The sequence below is a fragment of the Pseudophryne corroboree genome, chromosome 8 (genome assembly GCF_028390025.1).
Source record: "Pseudophryne corroboree isolate aPseCor3 chromosome 8, aPseCor3.hap2, whole genome shotgun sequence".
Taxonomy (NCBI): Eukaryota; Metazoa; Chordata; class Amphibia; order Anura; family Myobatrachidae; genus Pseudophryne; species Pseudophryne corroboree.
In genome coordinates, this window is record NC_086451.1 from 446,965,679 (window position 1) to 446,992,030 (window position 26,352).

At 44.6% G+C, this 26,352-nt stretch overlaps 1 protein-coding gene across 18 annotated transcripts in view; it reads right to left on the minus strand.

Annotated features, from left to right (window-relative positions):
- Positions 1 to 26,352, minus strand: part of LOC134949554 (uncharacterized) — a 274,657-nt gene that overhangs the window by 194,990 nt on the left and 53,315 nt on the right. For 15 of the 18 annotated variants that reach the window (XM_063938199.1, XM_063938209.1, XM_063938203.1 and 12 more), the window contains 6 exons: positions 23,509 to 23,600; positions 23,323 to 23,420; positions 22,282 to 22,438; positions 20,482 to 20,611; positions 18,396 to 18,476; positions 12,534 to 12,632 (listed from right to left, as the gene is read on the minus strand). In XM_063938199.1, the coding sequence (XP_063794269.1) occupies positions 12,534 to 12,632; positions 18,396 to 18,476; positions 20,482 to 20,584 (283 nt within the window). In that variant the 5' untranslated portion in view covers positions 20,585 to 20,611; positions 22,282 to 22,438; positions 23,323 to 23,420; positions 23,509 to 23,600. Of the gene's footprint in view, positions 1 to 12,533; positions 12,633 to 18,395; positions 18,477 to 20,481; positions 20,612 to 22,281; positions 22,439 to 23,274; positions 23,421 to 23,508; positions 23,601 to 26,352 lie in introns of all 18 variants that reach the window. The other 3 variants (XM_063938210.1, XM_063938206.1, XM_063938198.1) reach the window with 2 other exon arrangements.

Sequence of the window (26,352 nt, forward strand, 5' to 3'; positions counted from 1 at the left end):
CTCGACTACGGCTAAGCGATTGTTACGCAACGAGCGTACCCTTACGGTACTTCATACGTAGATAGCGTACAGTGTTCTTAGACCTCATAAAGGGTATTATATAAGATAAATATTTAGCTTTATCAATTGCGGGCTCGTCCTGTCCTTCACATATCTGCACTAGGTAATTTCAGCAGACATTATCCAGCAGCAAAGGGCGGGAGATCATATTCCTCGTAGTGCTGTTTGGATAAGCGTCTGCTTCTCTTAGTAAAGGGTGCTGAAGGAATCCGGGAACCGGAGGTAAGAACAACACGCTAGTCTCTTTTAAAACGGTTTATTTTTCTGTCTTGCGTACACACGCACGCATATCTGCATTTCTTTTCATTTGTGTATTTTCATATATCACTCTCCTGTTTGCCATTGTATAATTGATAAACGTGCTAAGAGAGATTTGCCGCTATTTCATAGTTTAAGAGTAAAAAGGTAATATAGTTAAAGTATAGACAAACACAGCTGTGCCTGAGAGACAAGGCGAAGTCAGTGTGGTGCGTGGTAGATGATAAAGGATCATCTACATTGATAAACGTATAAATTGTGTTACGGTGGATCTTTGCTTTGCGTACACGTGTCTCTAACAAAGGACTGAGACTTGCGTACGCAACCCAAGGGCCGACGCACGCAGCGTATATTACGCAACGGAGCGTACGGGTACGCCCACGTAACTCAAATCACAAGTGTTACATTTTTTCAACGCGATAAATAGCGCAACGCGGTAAATAACGCAAGGCGATAAATCGCGCAAATCTATTTTAACATTCGAAATTTAAATTAACAGATCCTTCTCCTAATTGGTAACACATCTGGTCTAAAGAAAAATTTCTGCGCAGAAATAGAAATAGAAACAAAAGTGTATATGTGGTGAGTGAGTGTTTGTTTTTACAATTTTTGAGGTTGAACCACAAGAAAAGTCGAGTTCTCGTGAGGTACATGCGTGTAAGTGACGTACATGGTGGCTAGGGAGGCATCCCTGGTTAAAACATACAATTTGAGCATTAGAGTGTAGCAGACCAGGAGGTCATACTGTAACAGACCAGGAGGTCATAGCAGACCAGCAGGTTCAGGTACAGCAGACAAGGAAGTCCGCTATACAGTCCACAGGCACAACACCAAGAAAGGGTTGGTGCAACACCCATATAGGCCATACAAGCTCTGACTGAAGGAATTCGCAGCCGTAATTTTCGATTCCACTGGTCGCTCCGTACATAAGATTAGTTGCTTATGTGCTGAACGATTGTACCGCACGTAATTGTGTACATTAGTAAACCTGACCGGTACTATTTGTGTACGAAGGTCATAAACGCTATTTGTACATTCTAACGTGATTTGTGTAATTTTTTTTATTTTAAGGGAGGTTCGCTACTCACTCAGGAACTATCCAACAACCAATAGTTACTGGAAAGAGTAAGTGTTCTTCGGATCACCCTCACAGGTTCCAGTAAATAGAGGTTCAGGTCGCAGGGGCCCTGGGTCGAGTACGCCAGCACCATATCGGTGTGATCAGGTCGTATTGGTCGGCGTGGGCGAGTGAGTGGGGTACTCGGTAAACCGCCACCGTCAGCCTATTTTGAACATTTTGGTCTGCGTAAGGGTTGGCTGAATAAAGCAACACCTTCGAACTATGGGGGCCACTTGTTCAGGTAGGGGGCGATCAACCTCGGTTCGGGTTGATTCAGTGAACCGACCAGTCGGGTCGGCAAGGTACATAATGTGTGAGAAATACGGAAGTCACACAGAAGCTTTATGTGATGAATGGGAGAGAATGACGGTACATGACGGGGAGAAATTCCCAAGAGTAGGTAGCTTCAGCACAGAAGTGTTAACGAATTTAAGGAGAAGGATATGTCTCATTAAATCAGCAAAGAGACGAATCAAGCATTATGATTATTTACAGTTGTGGCAACAGGAGGGTGACATACAGAGAGGATTGGCTCAGGCGGCGGGATCTGGCTCGATCAGAAAACTGATAGCCACGGCCCCACCGCCACCATACATATCAGGAGAGAAATTGGTTGCGGAGAATGACGCATTAAGGTGTAACAAACAAACACTTAGCAACTGTGTAAATGTTAAAGATAATGTTAACCAATTAACCAATGCAAGTATTAACCCGTGCAAGTTGTACCCTGTTTTGAACTTTCCTCAGGAGTGTGATCAAGAGGACGAATCGGCAACAATTTCAGCGCTCTCTCTAGCAGCCACCATAGCAGAGACCACAGTAGGCACAGCTCCACCCCCGAGATTAGTAACAAAGGCCCCTAGCGGAGGGATAGGTGAGGTCGTATCAACGGGTAAGTACGGCACCATACACTATGCTGAAACTATTTCACCACAGCCTGTAGAATCTACACAGAATGAGGTTGTTAGAGTTAATCCTGTTAAGGTAATAGTAGTTCCAAATGGGAAAACAGACACTTCAGGAGTCACTCCTGTTAGGAACATTGCCATGTACAGCCCATTTTCCCGAATGGAATTAAGGACCATAGTGTCGGAATTCCCTGACCCTAGAAAAGACTTAGTTGCCAGCCAAAAATACATCAGAGACCTAGGTAACACTGTAGAGCCCAACAATAAAGACTGGCAGATATTGCTGAGAGCATGTTTACCCTCCAATGTCGACGCAGCTCAATTTTTAGCTGACTGTGGATTAGATCAGGATGTACCTCTTACAGAAGTGTACAACAAAGACAATGTAAAAAGAATAAGTTTACAGTTAAAGGAGTATTTCCCAGTCGTAGTTAAATGGAACAAAATATTCTCCATTAAACAGAAGGAGTCAGAAACAGCTGCAGAGTATTTTCACAGAGCATTATCAGAAATGGCAAAATACACAGGCATAGAGGACATTAAAACAAACATAAACCATCGAGAAGTAGCAGTATCGGTACTGATGGATGGTTTAAAAGAGTCATTGAAGACTAGGGTACAGACCACACAACCATGTTGGCGAGGTCTGTCTGTGGCTACTTTGAGAGAGGCTGCTATTGATCACGATAGGAACATCACCAGACACAGGGAACAACAAGGTGATAAGTTAATGGCAGTAAGTATGCAGGCCCTGACCACAAGGCAGCCTTTGTTTATATCACCAAACCCTGTGGGTAAGTCAAATGTGGTTACTTGTTATTCTTGTCATAAACAGGGACACATGGCACGAGATTGTAGAGTGAAGAATTCACGAAACTCATACCAACCCCCTAGACAACGACACGACACACGACATTGGGATCAGGGTCCGCAGAAACGGAGTTATGAGCCACATACAGGGGAAACAAAAAGATATCCCCCGAACAGAGACTGGCAAGCCTCTGGTAGCTCCCAATTAACTCCATCACAAGTAGTTGCTGCCAGCGGGATTCAGGGAGGTCACCATACCCAATAGGGGTGTGGCCATACCTGTAATCTGCAGCCAGTAAAATTGATTGCAAGCCTTGGAAGTGAACCAGAAATTGCAATCAATGTAGCTGGTAAATCATTAAACTTTCTTGTAGACACAGGGGCGGCCAAATCAGTGATAAATTCGACAGTGGGCATGAGAACCACTGGTAAGACAATTCCAGCCATAGGGGTAACGGGAGTAGTCCAGCACTACCCTGTTAGCAAACCAGCCGAGATTACAGTAGGGCCTTTACATACCAAGCATTCCTTTTTGCTGGCTGCATCGGCACCGACTAATCTCCTGGGAAGAGACTTACTGTGTAAAATGGGGTGCGTCATTTATTGTACTCCTGAAGGTGTATTCTTGGACATACCTGAGAATCACGCTCAGGAAGTACGAGACATGTTAGACTCCCCATCAAAATTAATGTCACATACCATTATGACAAATAGGACTCCCTCCCAAGTAGAAGAAATGACATCTCAGATACCAGAGTCACTTTGGTCTAAAGATGGACAGGACACTGGATTAATGGCAAACGTAGCTCCGGTAGTTGTACAAGTAAAAGATGGTAGGATAGCTCCAAAAATCCCACAGTACCCTCTGAAGCCAGAGGTGGAGTTAGGAGTGTATCCCGTAATAGAGCGCTTGCTACAACAGGGCATTCTGGTAAGAACGTCCAGCACTGCCAATAGTCCCATCTTCCCTGTTAAAAAGAGTGGGGGGAGGGGTTACCGGCTAGTGCAGGATCTAAGGGGGATTAACAAAATAGTTGAGAGTCAGTTCCCCGTAGTGCCAAATCCAGCTGTCATCCTAATGCAAATCCCTCCCACTGCAAAATTTTTCACTGTTATTGACCTCTGCTCCGCTTTCTTTTCGGTACCTCTGCACCCTGACAGTCAATATTTGTTTGCATTTACATACAGAGGAGTCCAATACACATGGACTCGATTACCACAAGGATTCATAGATAGCCCAAGTATATTTTCTCAGGCTTTGCATGATTGTTTACAGTCTTTCCAACCAGTGAGTGGATCAGTATTAATACAGTACGTGGATGATCTACTACTGTGTTCTGATTCATTGGAAGCATCCCTGAAGGATACGAAACAGCTCCTGTTTCATCTTTCAGACACAGGACACAAGGTTTCCAAAGACAAGTTGCAATTATGCCAAACTAAGGTAAAATATTTGGGACACAAGGACTGAGACACCTGACCGCTGATAGAATTCAAGTAATTAGAGACATGACTCTGCCACAAACCCAACAACAGATCAGAACATTTTTAGGAATGTGTGGGTATTGCCGTAACTGGATCCCAGGGTTTTCCATTCTAGCGTTACCCTTGCAGGAGATGGTCTCCTCAAACAAACCTGATCGGATTTCGCATACAGACGAGTCTGAGACAGCATTCGAGAGACTTAAACATTGCCTAACGCAGGCACCATCATTGGGTATGCCAGACTATGGGAAACCCTTTGAACTATATGGAACAGAAAGTGCTGGTTGCGCGGCAGGCGTACTAACCCAAAAGCACGGTGATGCCAGCAGGCCAGTAGCATATTACAGCGCTCAGCTAGATACGGTAGCGCGATCCCTCCCCACATGCTTGCGAAGCGTTGCCGCGATAGCATTGCTAGTAACGAAAAGCGAAGACGTCGTGCTAGGTCACAACCTCACAATTTATACACCACATGCAGTGTCAGCCTTGTTAAATTCTGCCCAAACCAGACACGTCTCATCAGCGCGGTTTACAAGATGGGAATTGGCACTAATGGCCCCCGTAAACATCACCATAAGGAGATGCAGTGCATTAAATCCTGCAACATATCTCCCAGGTGTGCCTGGACAGGCACAAAGGGTGGAGGATGAGAGTGGTGGGGAAGGAGAATTTAATACAAAGGAAGACACACATGATTGTATGGAATATTTGACCCAAAATTTTACCGCAAGGCCTGACATCAGTGACAACCCACTGGAAGATGTAGAACTTACGTTCTACACGGACGGTAGTTGTCATAGACAGTCAGACTCGGGAGACTTGTGTACTGGATACGCAGTCGTAGATGACCAAGGCACCATAGAAGCGGAACCGCTAGGCCCACCTCACTCAGCCCAGGTTGCTGAACTGGTCGCCCTAACCAGAGCATGTGAATTGGCTAAGGGCAAATCAGCCAATATCTACACCGATTCTAGATACGCATTCGGGGTAGTCCATGATTTCGGAGCCCTATGGCGCCTCAGAAATTTCATGACGGCAGCTGGTACACCGGTAGCGCATGCAGCTCACATAAAAAGGCTTCTAACAGCGATACAGGAACCCGACAGAGTGGCTGTTATCAAATGTAAAGCACACACATATAGCCAAGACCCAGTATCACTTGGTAACAGCCGAGCAGACGAAGCTGCTAAATTAGCAGCTGCTACCCCCAGACAGACAGACACCACACAACTGATGGTATTTAATACCATCAACACACAGAAGTTGTGTGAGATGCAAAATTTGTGTTCCACACAGGAAAAGGCAGTCTGGAAGGCAAAAGGATATGGTCAGGAGTCCTCAGGACTCTGGACGGATGGACACGGTAAACCAGTGGTCCCCAGAGCATACCTTCCATGTTTAGCTGAGGCAGCTCACGGGCTGACTCATCTGGGCAAGGAAGGGATGTGCAAGTTGGTAAGAGCATATTGGTGTGCCCCAGGATTTTCATCTCATGCGAGTAAAAGGGCAATGTCATGCCTTACCTGTCTGAGAAAGAACATCGGAAAGGCAATACCTACAGAACCATCTCATATCCCACCTGCCGGCGGCCCTTTCCAGGTAATACAGATTGACTTTATTCAATTATCCCCTTGTCGAAATTTGAAATATGTACTTGTTTGCATAGATGTTTTCTCAAATTGGGTCGAAGCATTTCCAGCGGCCACAAATACCGCTATGTTTACTGCTAAGAAAATTGTGCAGGAATTTGTATGTAGATACGGTATCCCTAGAATTATCGAAAGTGATAGGGGTACCCATTTTACAGGTGATGTCTTCCAAGGAATGTGTAAATTGATGGGAATTGATAGCAAGCTGCACACTCCATACCGTCCACAGGCGAGTGCGAAAGTGGAAAGAGTGAACAGCACTATTAAAAATAAACTGAGTAAAGTGATGGCAGAGACAGGATTGACATGGCCAGAAGCTTTACCCATTGTACTGTACAGCATCAGAACCACTCCCAGGTCCCCTCTTAATCTGTCTCCCTTTGAAATCTTGTTTGGTCGACAACCGCATGTTATGATTAACCCTCAGGATGATTTGAAGTGTAACAATGAAGTGACTGTAAAATACTTGATTAACATGAGTAAACAGTTGAGGAATCAAAATGATAATCTGAAGTTAGTGATTCCTGATTTACCAGATAGTAATTGTCATGACATTGAACCTGGGGATTATGTAATGATACGGAATTTTCTACGCTCAGGTTGCCTTATTGACAGATGGGAAGGACCATACCAGGTCTTATTGACTAGCACTACAGCATTGAAGGTTGCTGAGAGAGAGACTTGGGTTCATTCGTCCCACTGTAAAAAGGTTGCTGATCCAGAGAGGCCCTGTGATAAGGAACAGACGGTAGAGGTTGTATCACTGGAGTGTCTGTTCCAGGAGGATTGAGGCGGCACCTGAGCATTGAAAATCACAAGACCAAAAGCAGTTGTCGATCCCCTGTTCCCTTTTATTGTTTTCTCCAACTTCCCATCCCCTCTCCCTCAAATTATTTTTTTTCCCCCTTCTCATTCTTCTCCGTTTCCTCCTACAAGATGGACTTGCCCCAAGAGACTGTGATCCGGATTTTCCTGTTGACCATGATGTTGACCAGAGCAGTCTGTTCCGGCGAGAGTACCATGGAGGTCGAGAGAGGTTCTGGAATGGGTTCTGATGACAGAGATGGAGGCGTAGTATTCCAAGAACAACATAATCAACAAGCAAAGGCGAGTATCAGAAAACGATCCGATAGCATTGACCATAGAAGGAATTGTGAAGGATTGTTAGCTGAAGAAAACTGTATCTGTCGGCTCTGTAACAATGTCATTGAGGATGGGTGCATAAAGAAATGCCAATCCAGTTTTAATATCCATATGGACCGGCATCCATTGAGTGACTATCACTCCCTAGTGGGTAGTGTGTTAAATAAAACAGATTGTTGGGTATGCTCTCAAGTACCTCAAGGTCATAGCAAATCAGGGCTAGTACCATTTCCTTTAACGTTAGGGGAGGTACTTGAGTTAAGTGGTGGGAGACCGGTGGACAGGAGGTTTAATATCTCCAGCCCTCCTAGTTTGAAGCTCCACCAATACCATGTGGCTAGGTCCCTATTATGTTTTAACATCTCCAATCCCCGAAAGCCGGGAAATTGGGAAGTGTCATGGAGTAATCAAACCATGACCTTTTCGCATAGAGCAGATAGAATGCCTACAGATACAGAGCTTATACGCCACATAGCCAGTAGAGGAAAATCTTTCCGGTATAGGTATACCTTAGGAAATAGGATTACGAGAGTTGGAGAGGTATCACCAGGATACTGTGCACATATCGTACAACCTGATACGTGTACTAAGCAGATGGAAGAATTAGGGTTAGGAGATTTCACATGGAAGGTGTGTAATATGGTTATGTCCTACTCCGTCCCATATGTTCTCCCCGATGATGCATATTTCATATGCGGGAGAAAGGCGTATAAGTGGCTTGCCCCAAACTCTGAAGGATTGTGTTATATTGGAAAAGTACTGCCTGAAGTAATGACTGTATCACATGACAAAATGAAAGACATACACCGTGTTGCCCAAACTCCTTATACTCACACCCATTACGAGCACGTAGTTAAACGGCACCTGATAGAAAGAACAGAGCATCCGGCCTCTGACATGATCCATGAATCCACCGGGATTCAGTTTCTAATCGCGTTAGACATCACTCGCACCGCTAGAGGAGTGTTGAATTATAAATACATATCTGCGCTCGCCAATTTGTTAGATAATATCACTGAAATGTATGATGACACGTTTAGGTATACTGGAAGAGAACTTCAGGCTTATAAAACAGAACTGGTACAGCATAGAATGGTTCTTAATTACCTCACAGCAGTGACAGGCGGATATTGTGTCACACTGGCAACACAATACGGCGTGAAATGTTGCACATATATTACGAATAGCACCGAGGATCCGGTCGAGGTCATAGACCAAAAGATGGACGATATTCTCCAACTGAAGTGGGAATTTCGCAGGAGACACAATATCACTCTTGCTGCTGTAGGTAATGAGCTGACTGGTTGGGTGTCATGGTTGAACCCGCGAAATTGGTTCTCTGGTTTAGGAGACTGGGCTCAAGGAGTCATAATGGATGTTGGGAAGTTTCTCCTATGTATCTTAGGTGTTATCATAACGATTGGTTTGATATTTAGATGCGGTCAGGCTTTAATGAGGTGCAATCGTCGTACTAGGGTAATGAGTTTAAGGAGTGAGGAAACTGTAATTCCAATAGATTTGATTTATGACCCAAATGTAGAAACAATAATGTGATGAAAATGCGATTTCTACGGTCCGTTTCTTTCACCTGTTTTTCCGTTTCCTCCAAGGTAAAAAGACCCACTTGGACGAGGAATTTGGTGAGCCGATATACAGACAACAGATGGATTAAAGAAGAAGTTTTGACAACCTGATACACAGATTTTTGATGAACTATGCCATGGATCCCCAGTTTCCCTAGAAATTTTAAAATTACGCTAGCCCAACACTTTTGTAAATCTATGGACATTGACAGCTTTTGCTCGCACCTTATGGGCAAAAGCACAAAGAAGACTGCATTCAACAGACACCAAACAAGACCTCAATCGACGAATGTACATTTACCTGACATAGAATACCACCGCATTTACCGTAATTATGTCTTTTCTTCATTTCTACAACCCTCAGGTAATGACACACATAGTCGATAGGGAATACAGGCACAGATATCAGCAATCACATATCTCCCCCATTCATGTATCATCAACTAAAATGTGCTCCCCCATTTTGTTACAACCAAAGCCGAAAAGAGCTCGGTAAAGTTTGACAGCCCATCCACAGACCCGTACCACGGGATAAGAAGGAATTCAAATGTATACTTCGCAATACCTCGAAGCTTGATTTAAAACACGTACGGCACGATGATACATGACCCCCAAGCACGGATTCATACACACATGCTTCTGCTATCTCACTAGGTCATACCCTTTTCCTACCTTCTCCTCTCCTCCCCTACCCAACCATGTAAATGTATTAACCCCTGACATATATTTTTCTCTTTTTGAAATGTTTTAGAAGGTGGCAGTTATTGTTGACTGCCAAAGGGTGGACTGTCAAAGTCAGAAAAATATCTCTATGCACACTACCATATTTGCACCTCACACAGGTCCGTGCTGCGCATGCGTACGCTCTCCCGTACGTGCGCATACTCACAGTCGCGGGCACCCGCAGGCGCACGGTATGCGTATTTAAAGTAGAGTTTATGTGATCGTAGCGTGCGACTCAATCGTTACATATTTTCACTATATAATGTATTTTGTAGATCATGGTCCCTTTGATAGATTCTGAAAGTTTAGTTAACATAGCATGTTCCTGAACAGAGAGATCCCTCTTTGTATTGTACGAAGGGTCTAACAGGGGTCATACAGTGGTGTTTGGTACCCATCGGAAGAGTATTTAAATAGCAATATTCCGGTGTTGGTTTGGAGCGGATTAATCGCTCGTGCGAATAGTTATGGACATAAGAAGTTTATGTCCATTTACTATTATTTGTTCTTATTTAGTCATGCGGCGGGAAACCCAGTATCCCACCCACCTGAACAGTTGGAAGCAGTCACAGCCCACCTGTATGAATCAACCTATGACCTTTTGTTATAATGCGAAGCCGAATTCCTGTGTCCAATGAACAATGAGATTGTAGGGACCATTGAATTGTATTGTGTGTGGGGCATAAATAGGCAGGCCGACCATATCCAGTTCACTCTCTTCAACGGTTCTCATTGCTGATAATCGGGAGCTGGATATCGAGGCGCATGCGATCGTTTCCCCTTGTGCGTAAGTGTTTCTCCGCAACTATATTGATCTTCTTGTTATTGTGGGCCAATTTCTCTCTCTCTCTCTCTCTTCTCCTCTTTCTCTCTTATTTTCCCTTAAATAGTAATTGTATTGTATTTCCTGTGTAGTTATCTGGTTAGGTAGTCTATGTTATATTGTAGTGTATGATTTGTATTTGTATTAATTCTTTTGCAAGTATATCATTCATAATATATATATTAGGCGTTGGACCCTAAGCCCAGGTATCTGTGTATTTCTTATAGTGTTAAGTATTCTCAGAGCGTCGGTGACGCTCATACAGCTTTTGAGTTAATAAGGTTACACTGTGTTGCATTTACACTCTATCTATACACTAAGGTTTTACAGCATATTACATTGTTTATGGTTTAGATTTAAAGGTTTAACATTGTTAGCGTCAGCGCCGCTGGTGATCTCCTCGTGGTCCCGAGCGTCCGCTACGCTATAGCGAATCATTACGTTAGTCAGCAGCCAATAGCGTGCCTGCCTGTGATCTCTTGGCCGTGAGCGAACGTGACGCTTGAGCGTCTCGACTACGGCTAAGCGATTGTTACGCAACGAGCGTACCCTTACGGTACTTCATACGTAGATAGCGTACAGTGTTCTTAGACCTCATAAAGGGTATTATATAAGATAAATATTTAGCTTTATCACTACTAAAAACAATATCTTTTCATTATCACAAAAGGCTATCAGCCCCCCCATCCGCAGCCCATTGGATGGGGGGGGACAGCCTCGGGCTTCACCCCTGGCCCTTGGGTGGCTGGGGGGGGGGGACCCCTTGATTGAAGGGGTCCCCACTCCCCCAGGGTACCCCGGCCAGGGGTGACTAGTTGGATTTTTGATGCCACGGCCGCAGGGCACTATATAAAAGTGACCCCCGGCTGTGGCATTATCTGTTCAGCTAGTGGAGCCCGGTGCTGGTTTTAAAAATACGGGGGACCCCTACTCTTTTTGTCCCCCGTATTTTTGGAACCAGGACCAGGCGCAGAGCCCGATGCTGGTTGCTTAAATATGGGGGAACCCCTGTCAATTTTTTTCCCATATTTCTGCAACCAGGATCGGCTCAAAGAGCCCGAGGCTGGTTATGCTTAGGAGGGGGGACCCCACGCAATTTTTTTTTAGAAAATAATCACTTTCCCACCCCTTCCCACTGATATACATGCACGGATCTCATGGATCCGTGCATGCCTATCCAATCACGGAAAAAAAAAGCAGGTCTGTTTTTTTAAGCACTTTTTTACGAGTTGTAATTTTTCACGGCAGTGTTTTGTTTTTTTTTGCTTTGCACTTCTTAGTAAATGACCGAGATTCATACTTAAACAGCCGCGTTTTGACCGATGGTGTATTCATTTGTATTTTTTTTGTTGGACTTCCATAAAATTACGAATGCCCTCATCACTGCCGTGATTATTGCTTAGTAAATTACCGAGATGACACTTTGATGAAAAAACGGCATCTCGGTCAAAATCGGGACCTTAGTAAATTTACCCCATTGTGTCTATCCTGTACCTCCTCACTGACGATTTCTCAGAGACAGGAATCCAGCCCCAGTGACCGAAGTGTGGTGGCTTCCAGCGGCAGAATAGAGTGGGAAAAACCTAGCTAACCCTACTCTAATAGTACCTGCCACCTGTATACAGGGACTAGGCACTCCAAGTATTAAAATAATAAAATACCTAACTAAAATCTTACAGAGAAAAAAATCTGTGTCTGTACTCCACAGGCACAAAACTAAAACTGAGGTGCTGGCTAGACAGGAAGGAGATGGGAGGGGTTAGAGGGGGGAGGAGTCAGGTTTTTAATAGTTCTGTGCCAAACTCCACAACCACACACCTCTAACCCACAAGTAACGGCGCAGCGTCCCCCAGATGGATGAAAGAGAAATATATAACTATAATCTGCATTATGCAAAACAATTTAAAATATTTAAATTTTCTAACGATAACACATTACTAAAATACTGGTAAGAAGTGAATGGCGTCCTACCTTCCGCAGGTGCGTCACTGTTACCCTGCGCCATCCCGTGCTGGAAGCTGGCGCTGGGCAGCGCATTCTTGTGGCCTCTGCTCTGTGCCCATCTGTCACCTGGGAAACAGGAAGTAACCAGGACACATAAGACAGGTTCTCACCCCTGACACGTGTCTGCCCTGTACACCACTGCTCACAGTACACGTTACACTGATCATCCAAACCTCCCTGTACTATAGGACAGTTATATCGCTGCTCCTTGCAGAACACTTACGTCTTCTCGCACATTGGTGCACATCTGAGATCCCAAAACAGAGTTTCAAGACCTTCATCCTTCCTACATGTACATACTCCATGGCTGAGTATGACATAGGTTTTTGGAATGTTTAAACGATTTTCAGCTTCAGGTTCTTCACCAGCGCTGGAACTTTAGCTAATAGGATTTGTGTACTTCATATAATCCACTCTTACTTCTGCCCAGACACACCATAATACAGCCACTCCCATCCTTATCACTCAGCAAAGGCTGTTCTTCAGATGTGTCTCCTGTTCTGTCCCCAAATGTATCTTCTGCGGCCAGTGTCAGGGCTTCCTAAAAGTGTCTGTGTGACTTCTGTGATGAGGCCATAGGACAGGCTTCCTGACGACGCTGTACTGGGGCCTGTCCTCCACTACTCTGCTGTCAGCCCCACTCTGAATATCTGACTAATGTATCATCAGTTCTAGCAGGGATTTTTCTGGATCTTCCAGATTATACAATGACAGTTCCCCATATCTTGCATCATGCAGGGAGAGAGAGGGACTCCGACTCTCTACCCAGCCACGTGGTTGAACAGCAGCCGTCACCTCTCTCTCCCTGCATGATGCGCTGCTGCAGCTGCATTGCTAAACAGCGGCTAGCGGTAGGGGACTGGTGACAAGTCTTATGGGAGGCGATCGCACTAACCCCCTTGGATCCGCCCCCTGAGTCATCAACTAGCACTCCTTGTAGAAATGAACCCAGACACCCAACATGTCCAGAGGGGAGTGGAATTTAATTCCTCATTTGAGAATAAGAACCCAGTGCTGTGAGAAGAGCTTATGCTAATCCTAAATTTGACATAAAACTGTGCTGAGAATTATACTCGTTTATTTTTTTTGTTGCACATTCTTCCTCATTTCTCTATTCACTATGGCAGAGCTTAGCAGGTACCGGTGGTTGTTCTCTGCATTCAATTTTTTTTACAATGTTGCTGCACTCAGCGTTACCCTTCTGTCCGGGCCTCCGCATTAACCCTCTGTCCGGACCTGCACATTACCCCTCTGTCAGGGCCATTATGTTACCCCTCTGTCTAAGCCTCCGCATCAACCCTCTGTCCGGGCCTCCGCATTACCCCTCTGTCGGGGCCTTCATGTTACCCCTCTGTCCGGGCTCCTGCATTACCTCTCTGTCTGGGCCTTTATGTTACCCCTCTGTCCGGGCCACTGCATTACCCCTCTGTCTGGGCCTTTATGTTACCCCTCTGTCCGGGCCACTGCATTACCCCTCTGTCGGGGCCTTTATGTTACCCCTCTGTCCGGGCCACTGCATTACCCCTCTGTCGGGGCCTTTATGTTACCCCTCTGTCCGGGCTACTGCATTACCTCTCTGTCGGGGCCTTCATGTTACCCCTCTGTCCGGGCTACTGCATTACCTCTCTGTCTGGGCCTTTATGTTACCCCTCTGTCCGGGCCACTGCATTACCTCTCTGTCGGGGCCTTTATGTTACCCCTCTGTCCGTGCCTCTGCATTACCCCTCTGTCGGGGCCTTTATGTTACCCCTCTGTCCGGGTCTCCGCATTACCTCTGTCTGGGCCTTTATGTTACCCCTCTGTCCGGGCCTCTGCATTACCCCTCTGTCGGGGCCTTTATGTTACCCCTCTGTCCGGGCCTCCGCATTACCTCTCTGTCGGGGCCTTTATGTTACCCCTCTGTCCGTGCCTCTGCATTACCTCTCTGTCTGGGCCTTTATGTTACCCCTCTGTCCGGGCCTCTGCATTACCTCTCTGTCTGGGCCTTTATGTTACCACTCTGTCCGGGCCTCTGCATTACCCCTCTGTCGGGGCCTTTATGTTACCCCTCTGTCCGGGCCTCCGCATTACCCCTCTGTCGGGTCCTTTATGTTACCCCTCTGTCCGGGCCTCCGCATTACCCCTCTGTCGGGGCCTTTATGTTACCCCTCTGTCTGGGCCTCCGCATTACCCCTCTGTCGGGGCCTATATGTTACCCACCTGTCCGGGCCTCCGCATTACCTCTCTGTCGGGCCTTTATCTTACCCCTCTGTCCGGGCCTCTGCATTACCTCTCTGTCCGGGAATTTATGTTACCCCTCTGACCGGGCCTCTGCATTACCTCTATGTTGGGGCCTTTATGTTACCCCTCTGTCCGGGCCTCCGCATTACTTCTCTGTCGGGGCCTTTATGTTACCCCTCTGTCCGGGCCTCCGCATTACCCCTCTGTCGGGGCCTTTATGTTACCCCTCTGTCCGGGCCTCCGCATTACCCCTCTGTCCGGGCTACTGCATTACCTCTCTGTCTGGGCCTTTATGTTACCCCTCTGTCCGGGCCTCTGCATTACCCCTCTGTCGGGGCCTTTATGTTACCCCTCTGTCCGGGCCTCCGCATTACCTCTCTGTCGGGGCCTTTATGTTACCCCTCTGTCCGTGCCTCTGCATTACCTCTCTGTCTGGGCCTTTATGTTACCCCTCTGTCCGGGCCTCTGCATTACCTCTCTGTCTGGGCCTTTATGTTACCCCTCTGTCCGGGCCTCTGCATTACCCCTCTGTCGGGGCCTTTATGTTACCCCTCTGTCCAGGCCTCCGCATTACCCCTCTGTCGGGTCCTTTATGTTACCCCTCTGTCCGGGCCTCCGCAATACCCCTCTGTCGGGGCCTATATGTTACACACCTGTCCGGGCCTCCGCATTACCTCTCTGTCGGGCCTTTATGTTACCCCTCTGTCCGGGCCTCTGCATTACCCCTCTGTCCGAGAATTTATGTTACCCCTCTGACCGGGCCTCTGCATTACCTCTATGTTGGGGCCTTTATGTTACCCCTCTGTCCGGGCCTCCGCATTACTTCTCTGTCGGGGCCTTTATGTTACCCCTCTGTCCGGGCCTCCGCATTACCCCTCTGTCGGGGCCTTTATGTTACCCCACTGTCCGGGCCTCCGCATTACCCCTCTGTCCGGGCCTCCGCATTACCTCTCAGTTGGGGCCTTTATGTTACCCCTCTGTCCGGGCCTCTGCATTACCTCTCTGTCGGGGCCTTTATGTTACTCCTCTGTCCGGGCCTCCGCATTACCTCTCTGTCGGGGCCTTTATGTTACCCCTCTATCCATGCCTCTGCATTACCTCTCTGTCGGGGCCTTTATGTTACCCCTCTGTCCGGGCCTCTGCATTACCCCTCTGTCGGGACCTTTATGTTACCCCTCTGTCCGGGCCTCTGCATTACCTCCCTGTCTGGGCCTTTATGTTACCCCTCTGTCGGGGCCTTTATGTTACCCCTCTGTCCTGGCCTCTGCATTACCCCTCTGTCGGGGCCTTTATGTTACCCCTCTGTCCGGGCCTCCGCATTACCTCCCTGTCTGGGCCTTTATGTTACCCCTCTGTCCAAGCCTCCGCATTACCCCTCTGTCGGGGCCTTTATGTTACCCCTCTGTCCGGGCCTCCGCATTACCCCTCTGTCGGGGCCTTTATGTTACCCACCTGTCCGGGCCTCTGCATTAACCTTCTTTGCGGCCCTCCTCTAAACCCCTTTGTACTCTAGAAAAGCTGAGAAGCTGAGCTTTATGGGTAAAAAAAAGCACGTTGAGATTTCCATTACCAATATACTCAACTAACAAACATCACGGGTGGGATGCAATGAAATCCGAGTTCGGCGGCAGTTCGTGCGGAATGCCGGCCAAACTCAGACTTTTTTTTAAAGGGGCAATCGTTTACAAGACTAAACCATGCCTTGTAAGTGATTGCCACTTTAAACAAAAAGAGTCAGCGTTTGGTCAGCATCCCGCATGGCCGTCGAACGCAGACTTCAGTACATCCCGGCCCACAAGAATTCATCTTTTATCCATATCCTGATTGTTCCTCTTGTTTAGGTCTCATGTCAATCACACGGGGCCCTTCGTCATCATCATCAATATTGATAATGAATGTTGGGTTTGTACATCCAGAACCTGTGATATTATAGGACATGTACCGTTAAATAGAGTGCCAATAACATTGGCCTGCTATTAATATAATTAGAAATATTAGATAACGAAATCAGGCTTGGGGAACCCTGTGGCTCTTCAGATGTTGTTGAACTACAAGTACCATTATGTCCCTGGCCGCTAGCTGTCCACCGTTGCTTCACCACTGCACTGGTGGGTGTGATAATCATATATATGGCAAAACGTTAATAAATACTGTATTATCAGTCATTCAGAACATGGTCAGGGATCAACTTGCCAGCTAAGGGGTTGTCACATCCTGGCCCCACACGCACAGGAAATTGCTGTGGGAACAGGAGATATATGGATGGCTTGCTGCTTGCTCAGTGGCCATGAAATAAAGCAATCTTGCTCACAGCTACAGGTAACAGATGGAATCCAGGGGTGGGGGGACTTCCATTTGTTATATATGGGGTGAAGCGCTGATCAAAAATTGTTTGCGCAAAATTGGACAATTTATTACATCCAGTAAGGATTCCACTAACAACTATGTGCAGCAAGCTTTGCCTGTAAACGCTCAGCTCTGCAGGATCCACAGCTAAGGACCTGCCAGATATCAGCAATGTGCTGGACCATTCCATTCCACAACTTAATTAGTGTAATTGCCATTATACAGATCTAAGCTAATATCTGATTAGTTGCTACGGGTTGCAAATCACTAACTACACCTCATGGTTTATATCCTTACTGTACCCTGTCACCTGTTCCAAACTGCCTATAGAAATGCTTTAACCTCTAAACTGTAACTAATTCCACTCTTTACAATGTCCTGCCAGCCTCTGGGACTGATTCAGGTTTATAAACAAAGCAAAAAAGCACACAATTGGGCATGTGCAGTGCAGGTGGGCAGATGTAACATGTACAGAGAGGGTTAGATTTGGGTGGGTTATATTGTTTCTGTGCAGGGTAAATACCGGCTGCTTTATTTTTACACTGCCATTTAGATTTCAGTTTGGACACAACACACCCAAATCTAATCTCTCTGCACGTTACATCTGCCCCACCTGCAGTGCACATGGTTTTGCCCAGTTGTGTGTTTATTTTTACATTGCTTATAATCCTGAATCAGGCCCTCTACCCGAACCCCTCTGGCAAGCTACACATGAAAAAGTAAAGATGCCCTGGCATTCTCTCTCCCCTGGTATAGTCCTGGCGGAACCTTGCATGATAATATAATGCGGGTTACCTGGGAAGGAAATCTCACAAAGTTTTCCTTCCCCTAATTACCCACCATGTGCCGGAAGTGTCTTCATGATAGAAACTGCTATGTAGAATGCCCCCCAGATTGAGAAACCCAAATTCCCACCCTTGTTGCCGGCAAGCATATACTGTACGTTCTGGTAGTAGTATAAGTGTACAAGACTACTCATGTCTATTATCACTATATAATTATGTACTATGTATTATGACAGGGTTTTCCAATTGTTATGAAGGGGATAAAAGTGATACAATTTGAAATGAAAATGGGAAATGGAACGGTCATGTGACAGCAGTTACTAGAAAACAAGAGAGGATACTTAGAGCTTTGCTGAGAGATACTACAAAGTACAAACAACCAGCCTGCACAATTGAGGGGCAGTCAGTGGCTGGTACATATCTGTATACTTCTCACCTATGAGAAGACAACTCTATATATTTCTTTATCTTAACAGACCTGTAGAGACGTTTTCTGGCACTGGATCCCTTGTGGGCTCATTTTCTTGTTTAATCTTCGGAGTAATAATTACATAGACCTCTGTGTAGAGAATAACAAAACGTACAGATCTCATTAGGAAATGTACACTACCATAGTAATGAATACCATAGCTAATACACTCACAATTGTTTGGGTTTTTTTTGGTTAAATATGTGGTATTTTTTCCAAGAACAATTAACATTCTCACCCAGGCTAAACTCGTTAAAGTGTACACAGGTGCCTACATGCAGAGGAGAGGACAGTAATCTCCAGATCTATGAAGACGCCTCCACAAGCTATGTCCAAGGCTTGCGGGCAGAGAGAAATAAAATGACGTAGAGCGGTGGTTCTCAAACTTTTTTGGAATCACGGCGCCCTGGAGTATCAGAATTTGTTTCATGGCACCCCTAGGCCAAAAGTTTCTAATTGAGAAATTTAAAAAGAAATAATAAATTAAGTACATTGTGGTCATATTTAATCCTTAGGTTTAATTTGGGGGTGAGTGACAAAATTTTCTTCTGTTTGTCCACGTATTGTATGATTGGCAGCCACCAGCGCTGGTTTTGCCTATTACATTGACCACAAATAATTGTAATTATTCCTGGACCACCAATCCAGGGCACCCCTGCAAGTGTCCCGAGGCACCCCAGAGTTTGAGAACCATTGACGTAGAGTCTGCAAAGCTTCAAGAGCCACAATTACATTTATGTACATATATACATATTAATGTCTGGTAGATAATGTCCTGTGTGACACGGATCGATATAATAAACTCCCGATAATTGAAATGCATAGAAAATACCCAGACATCTTTATTGATTAGAGGTAAATATTTAGAAATAGCACAATATTCTCAACGTGACTGGCAGCTTAACACTTAACAATCGTTGGGCTCAATCCTATTAGCACCTCTCGCTGCCTGATCTCAGCCTGGGATTTGCAGATTTTTGTACTGTGTTATGGGCTGCGCACAAAAATTTGCGAGTCCAATAGGATTGACCCCCTTAGCATATATTGATAAGATACGGTATAACGCTAGAGCAGGAGAGGGTCCTTCGCGACAGTCCTTTCTATAAGGACCTCTCTAGAGATTCTAAAATAGAATTGAATGATTAGACACAATACGTCTCTAATGGTGACTAACTGTGCTTTTAGAACCCCAGATCTTCTGCAGCACTTTTCTAGACTTGAAAAAGTTAATTAGTGAAACGCGTGTTGATGAGATAACAGGTGTTGTTGCCTGTCCTAATTAGAGAATGTAATGGAAGGTCTATGGGACAGATGCAATCAGCTGTGAGGTTCAGGCGCAATGTGCGACTACACACTTTGCAGGTACTATAGAACAGTAGCTAGAACCTTGCTTATTTTTGCTTGAAACGCTGCAAGGTGCAAGCAAAAACGTAAACTTTTAAGTCACGGTTCTAAAATTCTGCTCAGTTTTTCATAATTTGTTTATTTCATTATTCATGATGGTAAGTTGATATCGGGATTGCCTTTAATACACGTGACATATTAGGGCATTTAACCCTGTAAAAATGAAACAGGAATAGGGGTTCTGCACTAAAGTGCAACAGGAAGACACAAAATGTGACCCACTGTCCGCCAAGTCAGAGCTGTTGCGTAAATAATTTTGCGTAGTTTCAGATTTTCTACAAATTCCATCATCTTGGGCCATGAACCCAAGAACCTAGGCGCAATATCGCAAATCCAAGTGTGCAACATCATCAGTCTTTTCCACAGCACGAATGAGGGTTAAATACAGCTATTGAGAACATTGATAAATATATTTATCCGTTAAAACACTAAGTTTTGAACTAGATGATTAAGAGTATTCATTTGTATTTCCATTGGTGGTGCAGTGGATCATCTCTGTAGTCTACCTCATTTCGCCTGATTATAGTTTCCTACAGCAGCGTACCCACTAATAGATTCTATACCTGGAGAACGTAACGTTCAGTGTTCTCACCACTATACTCTCTAGATCTTCTCACCTGGAGAAAGCAACGCTCTACACTACGATACTAGGATACATGTTCTCACTACGATATTCTCTAGACCTTCTCACCTGGAGGTTTACTTTCAGCTTGGGGGAGATTCCTTACAATCACATGCTTTCCTTCTTCCATCCTCGATACAGTTTCAGGTTGTGCAGTGACAGATTCTGTCATTTAGTTTATTCTTCTGATTAAGGACACCTAAAATTGACAACAACAGTAATATTCTTCCAAAATCATATGCAGCAAGCCAGCTTTTGTAATAAATGCATTAAATGAATATTCTAATTTTTACAATGCAAATCTGGATATATATATGAACTGGATACACTTTCCCCTAGGGGACTTAATGAGTCACAGGAATTACAATGTTTTATTTAATCAGTTGTTTTGTAATTAGATTTAGTGATGTGGTCGTTTGTTACTGTTTAGATCAGTGATGGCTAACCTTGACACTCCAGCTGTTGTTGAACTACACATTCCAGCATGCCCTGCATCAGTTTTAGCATGGCCAAATAGCAAAACTGTAGCAGGGCATGCTGGGATGTGTAGTTCAACAACAGCTGTAGTGTCAAGGTTAGCCATCACTGGTTTAGATCCTGGTGCTTGCATTCTTAAGCAAATGTAATGTTATGATTGTGTTATTCTTCAGGGTCATATACAAATGTTACAATATTAAAACAGAAGCAAAACTTTAGATACAGTAAAAATATAATCTCTCAGTAACAACCTATGTAGGCTGACTCTGCCCAGCTCAGCAATTAGACAAAAGTTCAAGTGCTTTATGATTGCATGGGTATACGGTATACCAGAAAAATGAATTTGTACATTGGGGGTAATCCAGAGTTGATCGCAGCAGCAAGTTTGTTAGCAGTTGGGCAAAACCATGTGCACTGCAGGGGAGGCAGATATAACATTTGCAGAGAGAGTTAGATTTGGGTGGGTTATGTTGTTTCTGTGCAGGGTAAATACTGTCTGCTTTATTTTTACACTGCAATTTAGATTTCAGTTTGAACACACCCAATACAAAACTCTCTCTGCACATGTTACATCTGCCCCACCTGCAGTGCACATGGTTTTGCCCAACTGCTAACACATTTTCTGCTGCAATCAACTCTGAATTGGGCCCATTCTGCAGTGTTTATCAAAAGACCTGCCTTAAACAGTGGAGAAATGAGTACGGTCCCACAACACTTTAGTTTAAATAAATGACACAATGTATTTATACTGTAAACCACAATCACATAATCAATTCCATCTGTCACTGAGTTCCATTCAAAGCAGCTGCTTGAAGCTGGGAATGGCCAAATACCTAGAGCCTACCAGCTGCTGTTTCCAATCAGCCCGTCGTATACACTGGATGCGCAATCTGTCCCGGTACCTGTATACAGGGGACGCGGCTAGAGAATGGATTGTGAGCTGTTAAGCCAGGCGCTGAAGGGCCCGTTGTTATAATTTACCCAAAGCCGAGGAAAGGCTCAGACAACAATTAGAATAGCTGAACAGCGAGTGTTGGATCAAGCTGCAGTGGAATATGGCATTTGTGGGAGCAGTAACGCGTTTCACCCACTCCTGACTTTTTCAAACCAATATATATTTTTCTTATGATATATTGTTTTCTGTGAAGGTGGCAATACTTGTTTACTGCTTTTTTTTTTATATTAAATTTTTATTGAATTTTCACACAGATTACATGTACGTGTATATGTAAGTTGGTATTCAAAATCTGGATGGGGGTAAAGAGACATACATAAAAAAAAAACATAACTAGTAAAGACATAGGATGGGGGGAAAGGTACATATCAGGGATTTTGTAATATAACAATGCAAAACATAGTATTGTGTAAAGCAAAAGTTCTACTTCACTTAACCTGTTAATGCCCGGGATGAACCGGGGGATCGAAGCACGGAGAGGTCTGGAATAGTAACTGAAGTTCTGGAAGCACCTGTCTGGCTCGAGCTCTTCCTATATAGGGACCATTTAATCCATTTCTTGTTAATAGAGGTATTTCCTGAGGGATAATTGACCTGTGCGGTTTCAAAAACATAATGTTGATGGACTTTATTTTCTATCATAGAAATAGTGGGTAGTATTTCGTTTTTTGAAACATTTATTGTATGCTGGCCCCTGATGAAGATAGCATATAGGTAATGAAACGCTGCAATAATCTGTCTCTTTATAACTTATGGAGTCTCCAAGTACCAAGTATTTCATCCATTGTTGTACATTTCATTGGGACTTGGATGTTACTAATTGAGGACGACAGTGGATCAAGGTGAACTATTGGTTTATCTATCAATCAATCAATCTATCTATCTCAAGTTTCCCAAGGAGTGCAAATGGTGTAGAAATAAAACCTGCTCAACGTTGATATAGTTTCAATGTTTTGTGCGCAATAATTCTTTTTGTAGTATAGACCTCTCTACGTCTTCAAATATTTTTTTTCTTGTAATGTACTCGACACATTACATGCAGTAAAAGCCAGTTGCTGTCTTTACCCCTTCTGGGATGTGAGCTATTGGCAGCAATTACTTCCACTGGTGGTCAATCCTGCTCTATATCACCAACGCGTTTCGTCAAACTGACTTCCTCAGGTGTGTGTTTTCCAAATGCCTGCTTCTAACGTGTGCCCAGATCTTGTCTGATATTTATAGTTTTAAAATGTCCTTTCTACCCTAGACAAGTGCCCTGTGTCCCCCAATATTTACTTAGTCCTTCTTTTCCTTACATGAGCAGCAGTGCTCCTCACAGTAACTGCAGGTGGGAGCCCTGTGTGATTATGGATGTCATTATCTGGTGCAGCAGCAACCACATACAAAACAAACTCTCTGTGACTGTCTTGTATTAATACAAGACCCCATACCTATGAAAGGAGTACTGTTTCACTACTAAACAACGCAAGTCTACTCACCCAGAGGCTTGCTCTCAGCTGGGAGGAGATTCCTTGCAGTCACTTGTGTTCCTTCTTCCACTCTTGATAATAGTTTCAGGTTTTCACATTGAAAAACTCTGCAAAATAGTTTTTTTCCCTTAAATATTCCCTTTGATGTAAAACTTAAACCTCGAATGGGTTTTCCAATTAAGAACCAAGTCTTACCTGCAGCTTTGCGCTCAGCTTTGTGGAAATTCCTTGCAATAGCCTGATTTCCTGTTATCCTTGGAATAGTTCAGGTTTTGCATTGAATTATTCTGCAGATGAAAGTTTTCTATTAAAAACACCTAAAACTGACCATGAAAGTACTATGTTCCCAAAATCATGCACACCGTACAGTAATTTACAATTTTTCAGGCCTCTACTCATTCATATATATCCACACCCTACCCTACACAAGTGCTTTAGGTCTACCGCTATATAGTGAATCATTCCATTCCAGTCCTGCTGACTGCTATGACTGCTCCTCACAGTCATAGCAGGCAGCAGCCCTTCATGATCATGTCTGTGTGTATGACATTCTCCTGCTGCATTGTATAGCAGTGCTCCTCACAGTAATCACATGAAGAAGCCCTAAGTTACCATCTATAACAAAGTTTCTCAACTCCAGTTCTCGGTTACCACCAACAGGTCATGTTTTCTGGATTTATGTATTCATACACAGGTGAGGTCATTATATGCAGGGTCAGTAATTATCCAACCTGCTTCCACAGACAAAATCCTGAAAACGTGACCTGTTGGTAAAATTTGAGGGTTGAGGTTGAGAACCTCTGATCTATAACATTCCCCTACTTAACTATCTTGTTTATCAGTGCTCCTGACTGTGTTTATGACATTCTAATATGTAACTACCTTGTGCAGCAGTGCACTTCGCAGTAACCGGAGGAAAAAGCCTTCCCTGACTGTATGACATTCTTCTGTTGCTATCTTGTGCAGCAGTGCTCTTCACAGTAACTGGAGGAAAAATCCTTCCCTGACTGTATGACATTCTTCTGTCACTATCTTGTGCAGCAGTGCTCTTCACAGTAACTGGAGGAAAAAGCCTTCCCTGACTGTATGACATTCTTCTGTCGCTATCTTGTGCAGCAGTGCTCTTCACAGTAACCGTGGGAAAAAGCCTTCCCTGACTGTATGACATTCTTCTGTTGCTATCTTGTGCAGCAGTGCTCTTCACAGTAACTGGAGGAAAAATCCTTCCCTGACTGTATGACATTCTTCTGTCGCTATCTTGTGCAGCAGTGCTCTTCACAGTAACTGGAGGAAAAAGCCTTCCCTAACTGTATGATATTCTTCTGTCACTATCTTGTGCAGCAGTGCTCTTCACAGTAACTGGAGGAAAAAGCCTTCCCTGACTGTATGACATTCTTCTGTCACTATCTTGTGCAGCAGTGCTCTTCACAGTAACTGGAGGAAAAAGCCTTCCCTGACTGTATGACATTCTTCTGTCGCTATCTTGTGCAGCAGTGCTCTTCACAGTAACCGTGGGAAAAAGCCTTCCCTGACTGTATGACATTCTTCTGTTGCTATCTTGTGCAGCAGTGCTCTTCACAGTAACTGGAGGAAAAATCCTTCCCTGACTGTATGACATTCTTCTGTCGCTATCTTGTGCAGCAGTGCTCTTCACAGTAACTGGAGGAAAAAGCCTTCCCTAACTGTATGATATTCTTCTGTCACTATCTTGTGCAGCAGTGCTCTTCACAGTAACTGGAGGAAAAAGCCTTCCCTGACTGTATGACATTCTTCTGTCACTATCTTGTGCAGCAGTGCTCTTCACAGTAACTGGAGGAAAAAGCCTTCCCTGACTGTATGACATTCTTCTGTCACTATCTTGTGCAGCAGTGCTCTTCACAGTAACTGGAGGAAAAAGCCTTCCCTGATTGTATGACATTCTTCTGTCACTATCTTGTGCAGCAGTGCTCTTCACAGTAACTGGAGGAAAAAGCCTTCCCTGACTGTATGACATTCTTCTGTCGCTATCTTGTGCAGCAGTGCTCTTCACAGTAACCGTGGGAAAAAGCCTTCCCTGACTGTATGACATTCTTCTGTCACTATCTTGTGCAGCAGTGCTCTTCACAGTAACTGGAGGAAAAAGCCTTCCCTGACTGTATGACATTCTTCTGTCACTATCTTGTGCAGCAGTGCTCTTCACAGTAACTGGAGGAAAAAGCCTTCCCTGACTGTATGACATTCTTCTGTCGCTATCTTGTGCAGCAGTGCTCTTCACAGTAACCGTGTGAAAAAGCCTCCCTGACTGTATGACATTCTTCTGTCACTATCTTGTGCAGCAGTGCTCTTCACAGCAACCGTAGGAAAAAGACTCCCAGGACTGTCTTGATGATATTCTCCAATGTCACTATTGTGTGCAGCACTGCTCCACACAGTAACCATAGGAAGAAGACCTCCCTATCTGTATGACATTCTCCTATGGCACTGTCTTGTGGATCAGTGCTCCTCACAGTAACCAGAAGCCCTCCCTGACTATCTATATGACAATCTATGTCACTTGTGTGCAATACGCTCCTTGCATTAACTGTAGGAAGAAGCCCTCCCTATCTGTATGACATTCTCTTATGTCACTCTCTTGTGTAGCAGTGTTCCTCATAGTAACCAGAGGAAGAAGCCCTACCTATCTGTATGACATTCATCTATGTCACTCTCTTGTGCAGCAGTGCTCCTCACAATAACCAGAGGAAGAAGCTGTCCCTATCTGTATGACATTCTCCTATGTCACTATCTTGTGCAGCAGTGCTCCTCACAGTAACCAGAGGAAGAAGCCCTACCTATCTGTATGACATACATCTATTTTACTCTCTTGTGCAGCAGTGCTCCTCACAGTAACCAGAGGAAGAAGCTGTCCCTATCTGTATGACATTCTCCTATGTTACTCTCTTGTGCAGCACTGCTCCTCACAGTAACCAGAGGAAAAATCTGTCCCTATCTGTATGACATTCTCCTATGTCACTCTCTTTTGCAGCAGTGCTCCTTATAGTAACCAGAGGAAGAAGCCCT